The sequence below is a fragment of the Nomascus leucogenys genome, chromosome 15, assembly GCF_006542625.1.
Source record: "Nomascus leucogenys isolate Asia chromosome 15, Asia_NLE_v1, whole genome shotgun sequence".
Taxonomy (NCBI): Eukaryota; Metazoa; Chordata; class Mammalia; order Primates; family Hylobatidae; genus Nomascus; species Nomascus leucogenys.
Genome location: NC_044395.1, coordinates 86,858,529 through 86,883,267, shown reverse-complemented (window position 1 = coordinate 86,883,267; position 24,739 = coordinate 86,858,529). Strand labels below are relative to the sequence as shown.

Genomic DNA, 24,739 nt, shown 5'->3' with positions numbered 1-24,739 from the left:
TCATAGTTCCAGCACTAAAAAACAGACATTAATAGTTTGGCAAACTCTTTTCTTTCAAAATGTTATTTTCCTTTTCATAAAGTTTTCTGCTTGACATAACTATAATCATTCCTTATTCAATTTTTAAAATTGCAAAAATAGTCATGCCCTTTGAAAATACTTAAATTATACAGAATTATATAGATTAAAAAGTGAATACATATTTAATAGGGCTATGTGCATGTGCATGTATTTATTTAACATTTGGTAGAAAAGAACTATGTATTTTATAAAGTCATGTGATACATATTTTCCTTTCTAAACCATAAGTGATTATATCTGTTCCAACACATTTTATCACATAACTAATAATAGTAAAGCACCTACCTCCTTCTCCAACATCAAGCCTTCTGCTCTGAGGTTCTTTTCAAATGTGTTTCTTTTGTCATATTGTATATTTGTCTTTCTATAAACCAAGATGTAATCAATTCTCTTTTTGCCATCTTTGAACAGAGGTCCACTGGATGCTATGTAATTCATGTCATTCTGCAAATAAAGCAATGATTGTTAATGGTGTGGGATAGACAAGCACGTATGTTTTAGTTATAGTTACTGCCATTTGAACACTAGCAATACAAAATCGAAAAATGTATTTTTAATATTCCTACCGTGAAATATGGAAATATAATTAAAGAGTGTTTACAATCTACTATAGGAGCCACATTGGCGAGTGATGTTCCAGGATATAAAATTAGGTGGTCTGATATCTGAACATGCGTTCTCTGGTGTTGGCATAAAAATGCATATGTTTTATTCAATAAGACCCATGAAAATGATTATCATATAACAACAAATAAAATGATTACTTACTATTTTATTTCATCATAAAATAATGCTAACATATGTTGAGTATTTAGTAAACATCATGACCAGACATAAATGCTTTCAATACTTTATCCTATATACTACTCATTACTTGCATTTCAAAGATAAAGACACTAAGGCTTAGAGAACATAAATACTAAAAACTGAAATCAACTTTATTTCTTGTGTTGAATAATACTCAGTCCAGGCATTATTTTCCTAAATGTATATTTAGTAATACTGAAACCAAAAAATAATCCCTAAGCTGTTTGCTTTGGGAAATACTTGTTCCTAGAATATATGACTGCAAACCAACTAAAACAGCTTACTTTTCAAAACAAACTGCTTGCTCAGCAAGACTGCTCTAGGGCCTTCATTCTGTTGTATCCACCAACCTAAGCTATTTTTAATGGACTCTGCCCAATTTTCAACCGAATTCCTGCCTTATAAGGCCTACCGATAACCCAGTCCAGGCGGTGGGAATCCTTTGAAAAGTGTTCCCTAACTTCATTCTTCTAAAACACTACTTAGACTATCCATGTGGTATTGTTATTTGCTGTAAGGAATTTTAATAAATCAGCTTTATTGATCAACACATTTTCCTCATGGTCCTCTTAGGGTGGCTTTTCCAGTATATTGCCCAAGATCAATGAGGAGCCAGGACTTGACCCCAATATCTTCTGACTTCAAGTTCACGTTCCTAACTATTATCTGCCCCATCCTTCTTTCGCCACTTTCCTTCAAACTATTTGGACGTCTGTACCAACTCTCTATTTCGTATTTCCTATACAGGCATTCTTGAGATTCAAAATGCTTTCCAATGTCTAGGGAGAGATTAGATAATTTCAGACAAAAGCATTTCAGAATGCTTTGGAGGACCCTGACTGGGGCAGATATTCAGGTCCAGGTGAAAGAAGTAACGACCAGAGCAACCTGATGTTTGAGGAGATAAAGGCCAACGAGTCATTCAAGAAACAGAAAGAATATCCAAGAAATAGTCACCCTACAGCGACAGGTTAGGTTGCCTGAGGGGCTTCTATTCGGCTCTAGTTCTGCAGAGAGATTAAGGTCAAGTGTGTAAATTTATAGTAGTAGACACTTCCAAGTTCAAGAACAAGAAAGCTTTAAAGTTCTGAGATTTCCAGGATTAACTTGGAATCCTGGCAGATTTCACAGGATCTGGAAAAGATTATAAAGTGACTAAGTAACACCAGTGAAGCCACCAGGGCCTTGTAGTTCCATAACATAGTAATAATGACAATAGTAGCTGTCACTTATCAAATACTTACTATGTGCTACACATTGTGCCAAGTGCTTCATAAGGTTATTTAATTGTCATAACCCATGAAGGTAAATATTGACGGGAGTACATAGAAGCCAAAGAGGTTAAGTGACATACAGATATCACAGAAGAGAAAATAATGAAGCCAGCATTTTGATACTTAGCTGGTGGTCGTGACCACTATATTTAAAAAGATAAAGAGCCATATACAAATAAACACTCCTAGGACTGAGGCTTGAGTAGTTTAAAAAGGGTAACAAAAAAGGCGATTTCCAGCTTTTATGTGAGAGAAGTACTTTTAGGTGAGGGAATTTTTTTGCCACAGAAGGCACAGTTAAATTCAGATTTTAGAGGGCGTTTGCCTCCAACACTTCAGACACTTTTTTTTTTTTTAACAATGTCACTAATGACATATTCATTGCTGTATCCAGTTATCAATTTGCTGTCTTTTTTTTTTTTTTTTTTTTTTTTTTTTTTGAGACACAGTCTCACTCTGTACTCCAGGCTGGAGTGCAGTGGCGCGATCTCGGCTCACTGCAAGCTCCGCCTCCGCGATTCCCGCCATTCTCCTGCCTCGACTTAGCCTCCAGAGTAGCTGGGACTACAGTACAGGCGCCCGCCACCACGCCCGGCTAATTGTTTTTTCTTTTTTCTTTTTCTTTTTTTTTTTTGTATTTTTAGTAGAGATGAGGTCTCACCATGTCAGCCAGGATGGTCTCGATCTCCTGGTCTCGTGATCTGCCCGCCTTGGCCTCCCAAAGTGCTGGGATTACAGGCGTGAGCCACCGTGCCCGGCCAATTTGCTGTCTTAAATTTATCTTCCTGCAGTGGAATCACTCTCACCTACTCGATACACCTTTTCCCTTTGACTCCCAGGACATCTAATGTGTCTGGATTTTCTCCTAGTTAAGTGGTCACTCGTTCTCTCTTCCTCTGATTTGTTAATTAACTATTCATTGGTTCTCTTGCCTTTTTTCCCCCTATATACCCCTTCCTTGTGATTTTTTCTAAGCTCACGGCTTTAAATAACCATGTATATGTTGACCACTACATAATAAATATTCACAGGCTTGTATATCCAACTGCCTTCTTGATTTCTTCACTTGGATGTCTAATGAACATCTCAAAGTTAACTGTCCAAAATGAAATCGTTTATCTTCTCCAATCAGGTACTTCCCACAACCTTCTTTATTCTGGTTGATTGCAACCCTGTCCCTTCAATTGCTAACACCAAACATCTTGAATCGTCTTTTTTTTTTTTTCTCGCTCTTTTTCTTACCCATCAAACATTCAAATCATCAAGAAAATCTTTCAAAATATATTTAAAATCTGACCACTTTCTAACACCTTCATTACTACCACCATTACTACCACTCTGGTCTAAACCATAGTAATATCTCTATTGCATTATTGCAGTAGCCAGGCTTGTCTCTTTGCTTCTACCTTTTCTCTTTTTTTTTTTTTTTTTTGAGACAGAGTCTCGCTCTGTCGCCCAGGCTGGAGTGCAGTGGCGCGATCTCTGCTCACTGCAAGCTCCGCCTCCAGGGTTCACGCCATTCTCCTGCCTCAGCCTCCCGAGTAGCTCGGATTACAGGCGCCCGCCACATTTTTTTTGTATCTTTAGTAGAGACGGGGTTTCACCATGGTCTCGATCTCCTGACCTTGTGATCCGCCCGCCTTGGCCTCCCAAAGTGCTGGGATTACAGGCGTGCGCCACCGCACCCGGCCTGCTTCTACCTTTTCTCTTCTATAGTTTGTTCTCAACATGACAGCTGAGTTATCCCAATGATTCTCGACATTATAGATGAGATAATGTAATTCCTCTCCTCCAGACCCTCCAGTTGCTCTCCAAGTTACTCCTCACTCTTGATCTCACTTCCCCTGATATCTTTTTTTCTTAGCATCTGCTAACTTCTAACTAATATATGATATAGTGCTAGGCAATTCATTTAGTAATTATCTTTTGTTTGCTTGCAGTCTTATTCTACAAGGATATAAATTTTACGAAGGTAAGAAATTTTTTAACTTTTTGGTTTACGTAGTATTTTAAACATCTAGTCCACAGCCAGACACGTTGTAGGCATCAATAAATATTTATAGAAAGAAGGAAAGAGGAAAGAAGAAAGAAGAAAAGGAAGAAAGGAAGAAAATATGCATAGTTCTATGTATTCAGATAGGGTTAACCTCAAAAATACTGGCCTAAAAAAATCATGTGGTCATTTGTCATCCTCTCCCTTCCAACATTTATAATAGAACAAATTATAATAGGTTAAGATGAAGAATCACACAATTATAGTAGCACTGCAATTCGTTACAATTTGGCTTGCTTTTCTGATTTATATCTGTGACCCACTGCTTATAGGCATCTCCATGCTGATCTAAGAAAAGATTAGGTGAAAATAAAATAATACACAAATTTTCCTCCACATTTTCTTAAAGTATACTACTCTCCCAGTGTAGTAAACAGAGTCAACTGAGTCTCATAGCATTGGTAACATATTTAATCCCAGGTGAAGGCAAATGTCCTTCAATGAGAAGACCTAGAAATCAAGAGACTGGTTGGTAGAAAAAAATATTAGAAAGACAAAAAGTTTTTAAAAAATATTTTATATGCTTTTCATATTTTAAAAGCAGTATGGACTGAAAATGGAACGCTAATAGTTATTATCCATTACTCTGATTCTAAGCTAAGTAAATGCTAAACTTTCCCAGAAAGACAGCTATCTGTTTTAAAAATCCACATCTTTATAAAAAGAAGTAACCTATTATACCCAAATTTTGTCTCTCATTGAGTAAATAAGTTCACAAACTTATTAAATAGAATTTTTATTTAATTATTATATAAATTCTAAATGTTTAATGATGAGTTTTTATCAGTTTTAACAGGCATGATAAAAAGTAGATATCAAAATGTCAATAGAGAAGCATAGCAAAATTTGGAAACCTCTTCTGAATTACGTAGCAAGAACTCAGTACAGGTTTTATATCCTTTTAAGGTTCGTAGTGATATACTTTATTTTAATATATATGACAGCCATTCACAAATACATTAATTAACCCATGTTCAAACCTGTTGCTTTAAAACAGAATTAACTGAAAACTGATTATATATGTCATTACATCTAGATAAAAAGAATACAGCTTCTTGAATTGTTTGGTATAATAACAGTTGACCAAACATAAAATCATGATTCATTTCATGAGTTATCTGAAAGAGTAAAATGCTTTCCAATTACAATGTGGAATGCATTTGATTTAGATTTTTTTCATGTTTATTGTTTCTAGGGGACAGAATAAAATTCGCTTTTTCTCAGAGAGGGTGGGATGCAGCTCATTCATTAGATACCTACCTAATTTTAAATGGTTTTGAAAATAACTAAATCTTTAATGTGTTTGCAAACCATGAAGTTCAGATACTTTCAGAAAAGCTGATCTTTCTAAAAATTATCTCAAGAATTGCAAGTTATGGCTCATGTTGAGTAGGAACCCTTTGCAAATATTTTAGCCCATTTGCAAAATAGTGGTAGAGATTTGCCCATTTGCACAAGAACCTGTTTTAGGATACTCTTTAAATAAAATTATGGCAGTAACTGCTTGTCTTGGTGAGGGTGACAGGCTTTTTTTTCCCCTGAATGTTTATTCTTCTCAATCTAACAAGCATCATTTAACACCTGTGCACTAAACTGTAGGGCTAAAGAAAATAAGACATTGAAAACCTTAAGGGATTTTATCATATACTTGCAGTTATAGGCATGTAAACATTGCATTACAATTCTCTATTATGCGCATTAATAGAGTCATGAGCTATAAAGACATGAAGAATATCAGAGTGTATCCAGAAGAAGCCTGATAGGTACCAACAGACACCGAAGGTTATCTTTGTGAATTTACCACAGCCAGTCTTTATCCAGCACATAGAAAATTAGATCATGTCATTAATCAGTAGGTGATTGCCAGTTATCTGTTAACTATACTTGTGAGTTAGTAAAATGTAGTATGACACACTGGTTAAGGTGTTGAGAACTGTATTCAGACATACTTGGAATCTAATTTACTGCCTTCTTAGGCATTTAACTTCACTGCTTAGCCTAAATTCTACAGCTTTTAAATGAAGATAACAATGTTGCCAACATTGTAGAATTATTATTATGGCTAAATGAGATAGTGCAAGCAGAACAGTTGCAACACTGATTCATTTCAGGAGATCAGAAAAATGTTGGCTATTTTAACTAAAAAAAAATCAGGTAAAACTATATAATGTATTCATTTACATTGGGATTTTATTTGTTTTCCAATAATCCAAATGAACCCTTTTACTTTCTGGAAAATTATCTTTCTCAGGACAAAGACAGCTGGAAACAGATAAGTAATGAAAATGGCATTGACGTGAATATGGAACCATAGCAAAGGAAAGTAGAAGTCCTTTACGTATAATTTTGAAACATAATTCACTACAAAACACAAAGTGCAGTAAAAGAATTCATAGCTTAATGAGTTGTTACAAGATAAACACCTACATAACCATTACCCAAGTTAAGAAATAGAACCTCACCAACTCCTGGATAAGCCTTCTTTATACCACTCTCTCACACGGTTATCCAATTGTTCCAGCACCCTGTTGTAAAAAGAACTCTTTCCTCATTGCTCTGTGGTCCTGTTTTTTGTCCTAAATCTAGTCTCTGTATGTGTGAATACTGAATATTACAAAGATGTTTTCCATTCGACTTACATTTGTGAAATGGTCATAGTTGAGAAGAGGTCATAGTTCTACCTCAGCTTGCCGATCTTGACCTGATGTGGAGCTTGTTGGGTAAAGGTCCTGATCCAATTTATGGTGTCCTGCAAGTCTTCATGTAGCATGCATGGCTCTGTACAGGTAGACTCTCCTTGATTACTGATTCCTGGCCTATGCTTAAAATGTTGTTTTGCCATGCTCTGTAACATGGCAAAACAAGGATGTAACAAGGATGACATGCTTTCCCAGTGTGGATGGCTCTCAGGTGCTGCCAGTATCTGCTCCCACCCACAGTGCTCCTTTTCTCTACAGTTTTTGTATTCAGAACCAATGTAACCAAATATTGCTATACCCATTTAGTAGGTATTTTTATTTTTTATTGGATTTAAAGAGTAATAGGCACAGCTGAGGCAGGACACAAGAAGCAGGGCGTGACTCTGGCCTGCTCAGAAGACTGCTCAAGGGCAGTAGGTGGTAAATTTCCTTGGTTGTGTTGCCTCTGCAGTCCAATGTTGAAGGCAGACAATGAATCAGGTTAGTCCAACTCTCCTCCATAATTTGGGTGGCCATCAGGTTGGTTTCGGCTCATAAGGCCAAGTATCTGTGTTCTAGGTTTGTTTTTCTTAATCCTATCCTATTGAGTTTGTTAATAATAGGAATGTTTTTCATTAGTTTCTGGTGGTGGAATTTATTTTTTACTTTCTGTATCCTTTTATGGCAATTTTTAATGTTAAATTAAAAGATGGAAGTCTAGACACTGGTAGCCTGATGCTATGGTTTACCTAGTAGTTCTAGATTTACACTCCTAAATTAGAGAAAAATCCAAAGCCCTTGGTATGTAATTAAAACTTATTTTAGAGTTACAACTGTTTCCTCCTAATAGCTCTTGTTAACAGACCCTACTTATTATAGAGAGCAAAATCGGGTGTTTTTCTTTTTTTGGTGTTTTGTTTTTTTTTTCTGCAAAATATACCATAAACAAAGTGAAAGTGTAAACCACACAATGGGAAAAGTATTCAGAAACCATATATCTGATAAGAAACTTGTTTCCTTAATATGTAAACAACCCATAACTCAACAATAAAAACACAAATAAACCAATTAAAAACGGATGAATGATTTGAATAGATATTTCTCCAAAGAAAATATAGAAATGACCATCAAGCACATTCAAAGATTCTTAACATAATTATAGTTATTAGAGAAACACAAATCAAAATCACAGTGAGATATCATTTTTCACCATCTATGAAGGCTATAATGAAAAAGACAAAAAATAAGTATTGACAAGGATATGGAGAAATTCACCCTGTTCATCACTGATGGGGATGCAAAGCAGGGCAGAATCTTTGGAAAACAGTTTGGCAATTTCTTATAGTATTAAACATAAAGTTACAACACTATCAGTTTCACTCCTAGGTATATATCCAAGAGAAACAAAAACAATGCATCTACACAAAAACTTGCACACAAATTTTCATAAAAACATTATTCATAAGAGTAAAAAAAGGAAGAAAATCAAAAAGCCCATCAGCTTAATACATAATAATGTGGCACATATATCTATCCAATAAAATATTTGGCAATAGAAAGAAATGAAATGTTAACACATGCCACAACATAGGTCTACTTTGAAAATGTTATACTAAATGAAAGAACCCAGTCACACACATACAGTTATATAATTCCATCCATATAAAACTGAATAGTAGGTAAATACATAGAGATGAAAAAGAGATTAATCAGTTCCTAGGGCTGAGGGAGGAGTGGGTAGAATGGAGAATAACTCCTAACAGGTACAGGGTTTCTTTCTAGGGAATCAAGATGTTTTAAAATTAGATTGTGGGGATGGTTGCACAATCCTATGAATATATTAAAAATATCGAATCAAATACTTTAAATGGGTGATTAATTGTATAGCATGTAAATTTTATATCAATAAAGCTGCTAAACTTAATTACAAATGCATTTTTGATTGTAAAATGTATGAGAATATATCTTACAGAAGCTAACATAGGAATTTACAGTTCATAAATATTTCTTAAACAGGACATATGGTATTCATGCAGGAACAGGTGACATAAAAATCAAAATAAAACAATATAGAAATAGAAACAGAATAGAAAGATACCAGTATGTATATGATTGATATGGAATTACAAATCCATAAAATTTTCATGGATATAGTGAACTACTCAATTAGAGACACTAAAAAAAAAGTTAATTTAATGGAAATAAAGAGACCCTTAACTTTCAATTTACAATAAGAAAACAAAGTGAAAGGATTAAAGATTTAAGTGAGAAAAGCAAAATTAAAAAATAACTTTTAGAATAAACTATGAGAGCATTTTATAATAATTTGGGTAGGAAATTTATGTTTGTTTTTAATAAATAAAAAGTACCAGCACCAGTTACAAGAAAAAAAAAGCTGGTACATGCAATTACATTCAAATAAAAGCTTTGTAAATTTAAAAGATATTATAAAGATTGTGAAAAGGTAAGTTATAACTAGAATATATTTTTATGAATACAACCAATAAAGTATTAAGCTTCGGTTGTACAAATAACTGCAAAATTCGTAAGAAAAGGCAAATAATCCAGTGGAAAAATGTCATAAGATATAAACAAGTATTTAATAAAAGAAGAAATGTGACATTATCTGAAAGAGTAGAAGGCTGAAAACAAATAAAATAGTCCATCAACTGGAAAGTGAAAACTAAATTGTGGTCAAACAGTTAATGTCACTTGTTTTGTAGTCATGCAATGGAATATGACAGTACAAATGTATCTGCTCCTACATCTATCAAAGGGATGCTGTTGATCTTTTGCAAAAGCAATGTCTGTTACATTTTTTCAAAGCTTAAAAACATAAAAATGATTTTCAATATTGTTTAAAGATTATTTATACTTTTACTATATAACTTAAACAGTAAAAGTTAAAAGTATTCATAGGAAAACTAATCACCAAAAGCAGAATACTAGTTCAATTCTGTTGAGACTAATTGAGAGAAAAGATCAGGGAATATTATACAGAAGCCTCAATTTTGGCTGTAATAATTTATTCTAAACCAAATGAGGCAAGCAATAGAGATCCTGTAAAGCTCAATGTTGGATATAACTTGTTCCAGTGCAATATGATCTTATAATATGGTTTTTGATATGCATAATAATTATATTGTTTATTATTAATTTTAATTATTAATAATTATTGACTATCATTGATAATAACAAATATATGACTATATTCATAATAACAATTTAAAAGACCAGCATAACCTATGAATTTGGGAATAAATAATGTGGGATTCTATATTAGCGTTAAAATCTTACTTATAACAAGTCTCAGTTTTCTCACCTGTATAACATAATAGGAATAATAATAGCCTTGCGTGACTATTTTAAGAATTATGTGAGTTGAACACTCTGTGAATCATAAAATGGTATACACCCTATAGTTATTATTACAACTAAAGACCTTCAAATGGTAAAGTCCAATTTTAATCATAATCCCTAAACAATACATTCTCTTCAGTCAATTACAGTTGTATCTACATAATCATTTACAAAATTAAAATATGATTCACATATGCTTATTAGAGATATTAAATTGAACTGGTGATTCTGAAGGGATTCCATGAGGTCTAAAGGACATCATCAGGAATGAGTAATCACCTCAGAGTACGTATGTTGAGATGTGAACACATTCAAGTCCCATAAAGTCAGCTGGCAAAGACAACTTTCTACACAAACTCTACTTAAACCCAATCTGTAGTTATTCTGCACTTCTGCCAATGATCACATGCAAATACAAAAGAAAAGGCTTTAGAATTTACTGATAGCTTGAGAATGAAAATAATGAGAATAAAATTTGATCTTTTATGCTAAAAGATCAAGTTTTAAATGCAAAATAAAATCAAATACCATTTTATTGTAAAGGAATTTGGGGAGTAAAATTTTATAGGAAGTTTGAAAAAATCAGGAACATGATTTCAATGCATTGCTTGCTATCAGAAATGCCACACTTTCCCTTGAGGAGCTCCCAAAACAAAACAAACAAGAGTTTTCATTGCAAAGAGCCACTTGATGATTTCCAACATGTATTTAGGAAACTCCTGTAAAACATAACCTCACAGACCCAATGAAAATATTCCTAAGACACTAGTGCATTTCTATTTCTGGTTATTTGGATCAATCTTTCCCATGAAAACAAATGAAAATTACACAAAGAAAAACTTTTCACAACATTGGTCTGGTGTAAGATAGTATCTCATTGTGGTTGGTGAAAATGTAAACTAGTACAACCTCTATCAAAAACAGCATGGAATTTTCCTAAAGAACTAATCGACCTAGCAATGCCACTGCTGAGTAACTACCCAATAGAAAAGAAATCATTACATTAAAAAAACCCTGTGCATTTGTATATTTATCAGAGCGCTGTTCACAATAGCAAAGATGCGAAATCAACATTATATATATTTCTGTGTGTGTGTCTGTGTGTATCTATCTATCTATCTACACACATATATACATATTTCTTTGTGTATCTGTATATATACATGTATATACATGTTTCAATGTTTGGTTTTATAGATTTGTGTGTGTGTCTGTATACATATTTGTATATACATATATATGTGTATACATATATACACACATGTATACATATTTGTATACACATACACATATATGTGTATACATATTTGTATGCACATATATATGTGTACACATATATACACACACACAGAAATATATATAGGTTTGTGTGTGTCTGTGTATATATATATAGAGAGAAAATGTAGTGTATGTGTGTGTGTGTCTGTATGTGTGTGTGTCTGTGTGTGTATATATATACACACAACATTTTCTCTATACAGTCATCTGTGATGAACGCTTAGGTTGATTTTATATATAAATCTACAGACACATACACACACCATGGAATACTACTCAGCCAGAAAAAAGGGATAAAAGCATGTCTTCTGCAGCAACATGGATGGAACTGGAGTCCATTACCTTAAGTGAAATAACTCAGAAACAGAAAGTCAAATACTGCATGTTCTCACTTATAAGTGGGGGCTAAATTATGTATACACATGGATATAGAGAATGGAATAATAGACATTTGAGGCTTGGAGAGTGAGGGGAGTGAGGGATGAGAAATTACCTAATAGGTACGATGTACACTATTTGGGTGATGGTTATACTAAAAGCCCAGACTTCGCTACTACATAAGATATCAATGTAACAAATCTGCATTTGTATTCCTAAATCTATAAAAACAAACAAAAAAACACTGAAGAGTTCACAAGACAGTGAGGAATCACTAAAGTTCAAGACAAAGTAGAAATCAGAAATCAAGAGCTAAGCTGCATCCCTGGGCACTTGGGTCCCTATTACCTCCAAGGACATCTGCAGATCTTGCAAATGTGGGCTTTTTATTAGCACTTTTTTGTGTGCTAGGTGCCAGGGATACACTGGTGAATGAGTCAGACAGCCCAGTATGCATCAGATATTTTTAGGACACCTCAGTAGTAAGTGTTCTTGAAATATTAAGATACTCCCTTCATTTGGCCCTGGATTTGTAACAGATGAAATGCAAGCAGGTGCCTGAAGAGACGGAAAAGCTCAACACAGAGAGGTCAAATTATGCAAGGGCAGGTTGAATTTATTTGCATGCTTGCAAAGGCAAAAATCAAAATATCAAGTCAAAACATAGAATGGGAAAAAAAAATCTCTGAAACAGGGGAAATAGCCCCAGAATATTCATTACCTTGGTCAAAGCCTACTATTTTCACTTGAATAAATTTAACTTGAAATGTCAGACCTCTATATCAGAGTATTAAAATTTCTGGCACTGAGTAACTGCTTAGTATCATCATCAGTGTCCTTGACCATACACATGGAAATTAGGAAAATTCACATATGCTCCAAAGCAGACAATTCTAAACTATTAATTGCTTTCCATTAGTCATATATGTGGAGAAGGCAAATAATATAATCTCCCATAACCTTCACACCAAGATGGATTTGATCTGATGAGAAATGTACTGGCTTCTGCAGAAAAGATGAGCCCTAGGATGTGTTCCTTACATTTGCAGGAAAATTACTTTCCATGACCCAGAAGTCCTATGTTCTCCTTTCCTTTCCTCTAAAACCTCTATCAACAAGACAAGAATCTCCTGAGACTTAGGAAGAGGAAGAAGGATTATCAAACAACTGTATTTGCTCGTCATAAATGAGATGACCCTATCATGCTGGCTATACATCATCTACTCAGAGTACAAATGAATAAAGTCACGTTAGAATCTTTGGAAAGTTGGCATGGAAAACATATCATAAAATATTCATGCCTATTTTTCCACGAGCTTAGCTCTTTCCAGTACAAGAGTTACTCTTGCTGTTAAAAGTTAGATTTTGGCCAGGTGCAGTGGTTCATGCCTGTAATACCAGCAATTTGAGAGGCTGAGGCAGGAGATCTCATGAGCCCAGGAGTTCAAGACAAGCCTGGGCAACATAGGGAAACCCTATCTCTACAGAAAAAAAAAAAAAATTAGCCAGCCATGGTGGCAGGTCTGTATTCCCAGCTACTCAGGAGGCTGAGGTGGGAGGTTCACTTGAGCCCAGGAGTTCAAAGCTGCAGTGAGCTGTGTTTGTGCCACTGTACTCCAGCCTGGATGACAAAGCAAGACCCTGTCTCAAAAAATAAATAAAATAAATAAATAAATAAAAGTAGATATTTAGAAAAGATAAACTCTTTAAACCTATGGGTATCATTTAAGATTATTTATGGCTCCAGCTATTTCTATTTTTATAGGCTTCTTCGAAGTTGATGGCTTAATTTCTGCTACTGTTGAAGGACAGGTCAAGAAAAAATCAGTGGATCATAACCCTTCTCTAACCTGTCTCTGATAATAGGCAATATCTGGAGAAAACCACACAGACTTACGTATTCAAATCATGCATACAATTTCAGGGACTTCAAGATCTCCTGGAGCTCACGTGTGCCCTCCCTTAGAGGTCCATGGGTTCCATGCTAGGAACTTCTGGGTCAGGCAGTAGCTTAAAATCCCTTCCATTCTAGAAGCCCCTGTTTTTGCAAACAAAGCTCCCCTTGGCAAGCCTAGGCAGAAAGAAGTTGAATCTCTTACATGAAATCTAAGCAGTTTGAAAGTCCCATAGCAAACTGACTGTGAAGCCATGTGAATTTTGAAGAAAAATGGGCATTAGTGAAGGTACTCAGCATTTTCTCTAAGTGGAAGCATTCATATTTCTTTAATTTTGTGGGGACAATATGATTTGTAGTTGAAATACCCGAGGTGAAGACTCACTTCTACTTCGTATCTCACGTTACTGTGCACATACAAAGTTTCAGTATCTTTATGAAAAGATAATAATATGGACTATGCATTTCCTGACAAAATTGTGAAGATGGTGACATATGTAAAATAGCTAGCAAGAGTGTCAGACTTCTTAGGTGCTAGTTCAATGACAACTATCATCTGGCAAGTGATTAAGCAAGATCAGCATGACATTGTTTCTCAAATTTTAATTATATATATATATACACACACACATATATATGAATATATATTTATATATGTAAATGTATATATATTTTACAAAGCTACAGATCACTTATTTAATATTTTTTCTTTAGATTATACTATTTCTGCAAAAATAGACTTTGCCCAAATTTTAATCTAAAAAATAACAAGTTTAAGATGCTGGTTATGCTTTTTCTAATACACGTTAAAACGAAATCACAAAAAAGTTGTTACTGAGCATCATAAAAATTATTTTGAAAACTATCCTTCCACAAACATAGCAAGCCACTAACATCTTAGCTTAAATTAAACCTAACCTAGGTTTATTTAGTGTTTTCCTTGGCAAATTCCAGGCTTGAAAGAAGGTATTTAGCGTTTTCATGGTGGAAAGAGAAGAAGGAAATCCCCAGAGGGTGCCAGGTGGCAGTCCCTAGGGCATCTGGGTCCAGCCAGTGAGTGGCACTCCCTGAGGGCTGCAAACAAGAAGGAGGAGGAGAAAGGAAGGCCAAGTTAGAAGCTGCATTAATTTTTAAAGACTGGTGTTACATTCCCAGGTCCAGAACTGGACTAGCCTGTGACATTCCTAGCATGTAAGAGCTGCATCTCTATTTAATGACTTCAGTATTCTAAAGGTGGAAAAAAGTCATTGATAATTCATCATTTGAATAGAAACAAAGACATAAGGAAGGAGTGGTTAGGGCATTAGTTCAGAAAACAGAAAAACTGGCTCTGCTGCTGATGGACTGATGTGCATCTTTTATAATGCACCCTTATTTGGAGGCCAAACACAAAGCTATAATTCTGTGAAGAGTTTGGAAGGTCATTAACGCTATGCTTATCTTTTAGCCAATATTGGCCCTGGAACTGCCCACAGCAGTCCTTTCCAGCATGCTCCTGTATGTACAATCACATAATATATCAATAAAGAGGGATGGAAACACATCACATCTCACGAAATCCAGATTATTAAAACTCAGAGGTATAATCTTTATTCACTTAAAAAGCAAACTCTAAAAAACACACACACCTAATGCACTTAACACTACTTTAGGCTATCCATTGAAGGGATAAGAGGCATATATAACTTAACAAAATAATTTTTGAATGCCTATTCAGTCCCAGACACTTAATCAAGTTATTAAGGCTAGAGAGCTGAATGGCAACTAGAAGACTAAAATGAATATTAAAGTGAAGTCCTTTACACTCCAACTTGAACAGGAAAATATTTATTAAGAATCTATTATGTGCTAAGAACTGTGTCTTTATCTTTACCTTAGCTTTTTCTTTCTACCATATGGGAAACAGTGCAGCCTAGTATTAGTAACTTATTTTTTGCTGGTAGGTAGACTGAGATTTGAATTCTGGTTTTGTTTCTTAACTAGCAGAACTTGGACACAGACTTGAATTTTCCTAATCTTTGTCTTCATTGGTTGCTTCATTCATAAAGTAGGACAAATATTCACTACAATATAAAATTAAGTACTCACTAAAAATTGATTTTGTGTTCTTCTGTCCTTTTTCTATTTTAGGCATAGGTGAAAAACACTGAACAAAACAGAAATGGCCTCAAAATCCAGCCATGAAGATAAATGAGTTGATTAGTCTAAAAGTGATTGGGCAATTAATGCCCTGTACTTAATGTTATAATTATCAAATGTGTGGGACAGGATAAGAACTACATATGCATAAAAGAAGAGTACTTTATTAAAACAAGTGGCAGATATTAAATGATAAATGACTAGCTAACATATAATAAGCATTTTGAACTGTATGGTTAAAGAAACAACTGCTGCCCCAGGGAGTTATCATGACAGTTGGAACTGACCAAAGGTAGTTTTATTGAACAGATAAGTTCTACTAATCAGACATTATATAAGTAGAATGACCCATAGGATTAGGAACATGCAAAAATATAAGACAAATCAGATCAGATTGTGTCATCACCATTTAAGCAAAAGCATCTATCAATACTAATTTCAGAAGTGAAGCAGAAGAATTGAAACAGCACGGAACATAGAGCTCAGCTCGCAGACTCTAATAAGACACTAATGCTTAGTCTCCTTCATCCTAATGCTTCAAAGAGAATCTAATTTTATTAAACACTATTTTAATTATAGATAACTAAATTATTCCAATTCCATGGCCAATGGCCCATAATCAATATATTTTTGCTTATCCACATTGGAATGAGAGACTTCAGAAAATAGGGGAGACCTTGTCCTTATTATGATTGACTTAAAATGATATTTTTAGGTTTTGGAAGTTACATATAGTATTTAGAGAAGATATTAAGCTGTACTTATGAACAAACTAAGTTTCCTTAGCATAAGCTACCATTTAATGATGTATATGTAATTAACTGTTTTACTTTTAACTTTTCATATTTTTTTCAGGAAACTTCAAAAAATTATAAATTATAGGGCTGCTTTAAATCCTGTGCTGTTTTGTAGAAAATGGCAGTGGGCATAGAAGTGGGGACTATGTAGAAAAAGTAGGTAAAAATTCAACTATTTCCTTGTGTGTATGGGAAGGTTGCAGACAAACTGTACCAAAAAGCAAAATTTCTTATGGCTATTTTTCCATAACCAAGAGTAATAATAAAATGGTGAGGGAGAATAATATTGCTGTTTCTTTATTCCTGACATCTCATGTGGCCTCCTGGTATGAAGCCCTCTAATACACTGCTTCTGTTTTCTGAATACCCTTCTTTATGCTGAGATGTTTCCCTTGCTCAGAGGCAGATTGTACCAGCTTACAAGAGCTGGCTTTAAATTTTTAGTAATTTTTGAGCCAGTTGATCTCAAGTTGGAAGCTTGAAAAATCAGCATTTTTTAGAAAAACACTGCTTATATGTGTCAATTGAAGTTGTTGCTTATAACTGTTACAACTGTTTATGTGGTCCTTGGTCTAGTGTCTATTATATGGTTGGTGTATACAGGCTAGACAAATTAGAGAGTTATTAAATAGATTCACTAATTCATTCTTAAAATTTATAGCTAACCCTTAAAATCATAACTGCTCAGCCGCACAAACAGCCCCAATTTAGTAGTTTCACTGTTTCACCATTTCCATAATACCCTTGTAAGACACAGGAAAGGGAAAAATGGACAGGAATAGATACATGTATCGGAGAAGACAGCAATGAAACACAAATTTTGTAACAGCCTGTGGGCATTTAGTCCATACTCCCAGCCAGTATTCACAACAGATGAGTTTAAATAGAATAAATGAATTGCTTTCTGAACAATTTTGGGAGCCATAGATTTGACATTGCTTTTTAGCCTCCCACTATTAAGAACCACCATGGTGTAGGAATAAAGAATGAAAAAGCAAACAGATTTGGCAACAGGCCAATTAAAACGCTGTTCAACGTGAGTCACCAAGTATTCTTTTCCATTGTGCCAATACTGAGTTCCTTGATAAACACTGCATCTGTCTCTCATGAAGGAAACACTTGCCAAATTAAACTTAAAGCGTGAAATGTGGAAGAAGATGTGGTTTGGGGAGAGGATCGGTTGCTGGCATTTGGGAAGTCTAGTCTGCATCTGGACTATCTGATGCAGTTTTGGTTAGGTGTGAAATCACAGGGCTCTTGGCCTATTCATTCTACCTTCATTTCTCTGTGACGTTATACTGTTTTATTATTTCAGATGCGTGGAATATTTTAATGGGCAGTCTCTATGCTGACTTATCAGAAATCCAATCTCTCAGGACCATGCAGCCATAACACCGAAATATTGAACAGTAAAGCACAGTTTATACCACAAAGCGATAACTCTGTATTTTGTTAGTTTGTTAAGTTGTCTTCTTGGCAGTCTACTTTGGTATCTAGAGTTTATAATAATGTGCATGTTTGCAAAAAAATGTATTAGTCCATTTTCACACTGCTGATAAAGACATACTGCAACTGGGAACAAAAAGAGGTTTAATTGGACTTACAGTTCCACATGTCTAGGGAGGCCTCAGAATCATGGCAGGAGGCAAAAGGCACTTCTTACATGGCAGTGGCAACAGCAAAACAAGGAAGAAGCAAAAGCAGAAACCCCTGATAAACCCATCAGATCTCATGAGACTTATTCACTATCACAAGAATAGCACAGGAAAAACCAGCCCCCATGATTCAATTACCTCCCCCTTGGTTCCTCCCATAACACATGGGAATTCTGGGAGATACAATTCAAGTTGAGATATGGGTTGGGAAACAGTCAAACCGTATCATTCTGTCCCTGGACCCTCCAAATCTCATGTCCTCACATTTTAAAACCAATCATGCCTTCCCAACAGTCCCCCAAAGTCTTAACTCATTTCAGCATTAACCAAAATGTCCACAGTCCAAAGTCTCATTTGAACAAGACAAGTCCCTTCTGCCTATGAGCCTGTAAAATCAAAAGCAAGCTAGTTACTTCCTAGATACAATGGAGGTACATGTATTGGGTCAATACAGCCTTTCCAAATAGGAGAAATGGGCCAAAACAAAAAGGTTACAGGGCCCATGCAAGTAAAAAATCCAGTGGGGTAGTCAAATTTTAAAGCTCTAAAATGATCTCCGTTGACTCCAGGTCTCACATCCAGGTCACACTGATGCAAGAGGTGGGTTCCTATGGTCTTGGGCAGTTCTGCCCTGTGGCTTTGCAGGGTACACCCTCCCTTCTGACTGCTTTCACGGGCTGGTGTTGAGTGCCTGTGGCTTTTCCAGGCACGTGATACAAGCTGTTGGTGGATCTACCATTCCAGGGACTGGAGGATGGTGGCCCTCTTCTCGCAGCTTCACTAAGCAGTGCCCCACTGCTTAGTGTTTGGGAGCTCCAACCCCACATTTCCCTTCTGCACTGCCCTAGCTAAGATACTCTACCAGGGCCCTGCCCCTGCAACAAACTTTTTCCTGGGGATCTAGGTATTTCCATATATCTCTAACATCTAGGTGGAAGTTCCCAAACCTCAATTTTTCTGTGCACCCGCAGGCTCAACACCATGTGGAAGCTGCCAAGGCTTGAGGCTTCCACCGTCTGAAGTCACAGTCTGAGCTCTACGTGGGCCCCTTTCAGCCATGACTGGAGTGGCTGGGACGCAGGGCACCAAGTCCCTAGGCTGCACACAGCACAGGGTCCCTGGGCCAGCCCACAAAATCACTTTTTCCTCCTGGGCCTCAAAGCCTGTGATGGTGAGAGGTGAAGCCATCTGGGATTCTGGGTCGGGTGGGCACTTGGAGAACTTTTGTATCTAGCTAAAGGATTGTAAATGCACCAATCATCGCTCTGTGTCTAGCTAAAGGATTGTAAACACGCCAATCAGCAGTCTGTAAAAACACACCAATCAGCACTCTATAAAATGGACCAATCAGCACTCTGTAAAATGGACCAATCAGCACTCTGTAAAATGGACCAATCAGCACTCTGTAAATGGACCAATCAGGATGTGGGCAAGGCCAAATCAGGGAATAAAAGCTGGCCACCTGAGCCAGCAGAGGCAACCTGCTCGGGTCCCCTTCTGTGCTGTAGAAGCTTTGTTCTTTTGCTCTTCACAATACATCTTGCAGCTGCTCACTCTTTGGGTCCACACTACCTTTAAGAGCTGTGACATTCACCACGAGGGTCTGTGGCTTCATTCCGGAAGTCAGCAAGACCACAAACCCACTGGCAGAAACAAACCACCAACTCCGGATGCGCCACCTTTAAGAGCTGTTAACACTCACTGTGAAGGTCTGCGGCTTCACTCCTGAAGTCAGCGAGACCATGAACCCACTGGAAGGAAGAAAGTCCAGACATATCTGAACATCTGAAGGAATAAACTCCACACACACCATCTTTAAGAGCTGTAACACTCACCACGAGGGTCCGCGGCTTCATTCTTGAAGTCAGTGAGACCAAGAACCAACCGGAAGGAATAAATTCCCAACACAATGGGACACAAGGGGAGGGGCTGCCATGAAGGTCTCTGACATGGCCTGGAGACATTTCCCCATGGTTTTGGGATTAACATTAGGCTCCTTCCTACTTATGCAAATTTCTGCAGCCAGCTTAAATTTCTTCTCAAAAAATGGGGTTTTTTTTTCTGCTGCATTGTCAGGCTCCAAATGTCCTGAACTTTTATGCTGTTTCCCTTTTAAAATGGGATTTTTTTTTTTTTTTTTTTTGAGATGGAGTCTCACTGTGTCATCAGGCTGGAGTGCAGTGGTGCAATCTCAGCTCACTGCAACCTCCACCTCCTGGGTTCAAGCAATTCTCCTGCCTCGGCCTCCTGAGTTATTTTTAGTAGAGACGTGGTTTCACCATGTTGGCCAGGATGGTTTCAATCTCTTGACCTCATGATCTGCCCACCTCGGCCTCCCAAAGTACTGGGATTACAGGTGTGAGCTACTGTGCTTGGCCTAAAATGTGATGCTTTTAATAGCACCTGAATCACCTTTTGAATGCTTTGCTGCTTAGAATCTGTTTCTTAGCGTTTTCATGGTGGAAAGAGAAGAAGGAAATCCCCAGAGGGTGCCAGGTGGCAGTCCCTAGGGCATCTGGGTCCAGCCAGTGAGTGGCACTCCCTGAAGGCTGCAAACAAGAAGGATACCCTAAATCATCTCTCTGAAGTTTAAAGTTTCACAAATCTCTAGGGCAGGGGTGAAATGCCACCAGTCTCTTTGGTGACGTAACAGGAGTCACCTTTGCTCCAGTTCCCAACGAACTCCTTATCTCCATCTGAGACCACCTCAGCCTGGACCTTATTGCTCCTATCACTATCGGCATTTTTTTCAAAGCCATTTAACCAGTCTTTAGGAGGTTCCAAGATTTCCCACATTTAACTGTCTTCTTTTGAGCCCTCCAAACTGTTCGACCTCTACGTATTACCCAGCTCCAAAGTCACTTCCACATATTCAGGTATTTTTCAGGAACACGCCACTCTACTGGTACCAATTAACTGTATTTGTACATTTTCAAACTGCTGATAATGACACACTGAAACTGGGAACAAAAAGAGGTTTAATTGGACTTACAGTTCCACATGGCTAGGGAGGCCTCAGAACTATGGTGGGAGGCAAAATGCACTTCTTACATGGCAGCAGCAAGAGAAAAATGAGGAAGAAGCAAAACCGGAAACCCCTGAAAAGCCCATCAGATCTCTTGAGACTTATTCACTATCATGACAATAGCATGGGAAAGACTGGCCCCCATGATTCAATTACCTCCCCCTGGGTCCCTCCCACAACACGTGGGAATTCTGGAAGACACAATTCAAGTTGGGATTTGGGTGAGGACACAGCCAAACCATATGAAATGTTGTTTGGGTTAAAAGACTGTTGTGACTGATTTCTCGGAGACTTTGGAAGCCAATCAATTTTAAGTCTCCTTGCAAATTAGGTTAGTGTCTGCAGGGCAGTGGCAACTGCATTAAGTAATGGTGACTAGGAGCACACAGCATTAGAGATGATTCTTAAAAACAGTACTCAACAAATGTTTGGTTAATGCTACCTTTTTCCACTAAAAGCCTCCATTCCTAACAGCCTGCTTTGACCCAGTACCACATTAAGACCCTATCAAATGAAGATAACAGATTCAAATTGTTCAGACTCCACAAGAGTAGTAGTTTCTCTAATATTTTTCCCTGCCCCAGGGTTTTATTTCATTTCTTTAAGATGGCTTTTTCATTCATTAATGAAAACATACCAATTTAGTGTATAAGATGCCAGTAGTTTCTGCTGGACTAAGATCTCATGTCAGGGTAAGAAATCCCTTGAAGGCAATATCTTGTATAGCTTCTTATTACCAAAGGAAGAATTGCTTATCTAAGAAGAACTAAAAACTTGCATTTACAAACATATAAATGTTTTGATCGCTCCAAAGAGCACTTACAGTTTCTGAAAATACTGCTTTCCAATGTAGTCACATCACAAATAAAACTCAAACATGGCTATAGCCAATATAAAAAATGTATACTTTTAGAGTACAAAAAATGTATATTTTTAGCTATTTCAACTTCGTTTTTTGTTTTTTTGAGACAGAGTCGCACTCTGTTGCCCAGATTGGAGTGCAGTGGCATGACCTTGGCTCACTGCAACCTCCGCCTTCCAGGTTCAAGTGAGTCTTCTGCCTCAGCCTCCCAAGTAGCTGAAACTACAGGTGCACGCCATCACATCCAGCTAATTTTTGTATTTTTAGTAGAGACAGGGTTTCACCATATTGGCCAGGCTGATCTTGAACTCCTGACCTCGTGATCACCTGCCTTGGCATCCAAAAGTGCTGGGATTACAGGCATGAGCCATCGTGCCTGGCTGTGATTTTTTTTAAATAAATAAATTTCATAAGGAATATTTGCTTTATTGATATACACATTTCTTTTAAAAAGGCAATGTTATTTTTTGTTGAGTTGTTTGAGTTCCTTTTAAATTCTGGATATCAGTCCTGTTGGATGCATAGTTTACAAATATTTTCTCCCATAGTGCAGGTTGTCTGTTCACTCTGTTGATTCTTTTGCTGTGCAGAAACTCCTCAGTTTGTCTCATTTATATTTGCTTTTGTTGCTTGTTCTTTTGAAGTCTTAGTCAATAAATTCTTTGCCTACCCCAATGTCAAGAAGATTTTTCCCTAGGTTTTTTTCTAGTACATTCATAGTTTCAGGTCTCTTTTAACTCTTGGATTGATCTTGAGTTGATTTAAAAAGTCGAGAAAGGGCATGAATGGGAATTTTTCAAAAGGAAGTCATACAAACAGCCAAGCATATGAAAAAATGCTCAGCATCCCTAATCATCAGATGTGTTTTTCTGTTCTCCCATTGCTGTAAAGAACTACTTGAGACTGGGTACTTTATAAAGAAAAGAGGTTTAATAGGCTCACAGTTCTGCAGGCTGTACAGGAAGCGTGGCTGGGGAGGCCTCAGTAATCTTAACAGTCATGGAGAATTGTGGAGAGGAAGAAGTCATGACTTACATGGCCAGAGCAGGAAGAAAAGAGCAAATAGGAAGGTGCCCCACACTTTTTTTAAAACCAGACCTTCTGTGAACTTACTCATTAACATGAAAATAGCAAGGGGGAAATCTGCCCCATGATCCATTCACATTCTACCAGGTCTGTCCTCCAACACTGGAAATTGTGATTCAACATGAGATTTGGGCAGAAACCCACACCCAAACAATATCATTCTGCCCCTGGCCCCTGCCAAATCCCATGTCCTTCTCACATTGCAAAGTACAACTGTCCCTTTTCAAGAGTCCCCCAAAGTCTTAACTAATTTCAGCATTAACTCAAAAGTCTGCAGTCCAAAGTTTCATCTGAGACAAGGCAAGTTCCTTCCACCTATGAGCCCATAAAATCAAAACAGGCCAGTTGATTCCAATATAAAATGGGGAAACAGGCATTAGGTAAACACACCCATTCCAAAAGGGAGAAATTTGCCAAAACAAAGGAGCGGCAGGCCCCACACAAGCCCAGAACCCAAGAGAGCAGTTATTAAATCATAAGTCTCCAAAATAATTTCCTTCGACTCCATGTCACATCTTGGCCACACTGATGAAAGGGCTTGGCTTTCATCAGTGCTCCCAAGACCGGGGGCATCTGTGCCCCAGTGGCTCTGCAGGGTACAAACCTCTTGGCTGCTTTGCTGGGCTGGTATTGAGTGCCTGCAGCTTTTCCAGGTATACAGTGCAAGCTGTCAGTGGATTTAACATTCTGGGGTCTATGGGACAGTGGCTCTGTTCTCACAGCTCCACTAGGCAGTTCTCCAGTGCGGACTCTGTGTGGGGGCTCCAACCCCACATTTCCCCTCCACAGTGCCCTAGTAGAAAGCTCCACACCTGTAGCAGACTTCTGCCTGGACATCCAGGCATTTCCATACATCCTGTGAAATCTAGGCGGAGGCTCCTAAGCCTCAACTTTTGCCCTCTGTGAACCTGCAGTCTTAACACCACATGGAAGCTGCCAAAGCTTATGGCTTGCACCTGCTGGAGCAGTGGCCTGAGACATATCTGGGGCCTTTTAGCCACTGCTGGAGCTGTGGTGGCTGGGATGCAGGGAGCAGGTCTTGAGGTTGTACAGGGCATTTTTCCCATTGTCTTGGCAATAACACAGGGCTCCTCTTTACTTATGCAAATTTCTGCAGCCAGCTTGAATTCCCCCCAAGAAAATGGGTTTTTCATTTCTACCACTGTTAGGCCGCAAATTTTCCAAACTTTCTTGCTCTGCTTCCCTTTTAAATACATGTTCCAATTCCATGTGAGTTCTTTGCTCATGAGTATAAGTATAGCCTGTTAGGAGAAGCTAGACAACACCTTGAATGTTTTGCTACTTTGAAATTTCTTTCATCAGATACCATAAATCATCATTCTCAAGTTCAAATTTCCAGAGCTCTAGAGCA

At 37.2% G+C, this 24,739-nt stretch overlaps 1 protein-coding gene across 1 annotated transcript in view; it reads right to left on the bottom strand.

Annotated features, from left to right (window-relative positions):
• Positions 1-24,739, bottom strand: part of ANO3 (anoctamin 3) — a 320,853-nt gene that overhangs the window by 156,064 nt on the left and 140,050 nt on the right. Inside the window, exon 5 of the mRNA XM_030829525.1 lies at positions 367-525. Within this exon, the coding sequence (XP_030685385.1) occupies positions 367-525 (159 nt within the window). The remainder of the gene's footprint in view (positions 1-366; positions 526-24,739) is intronic.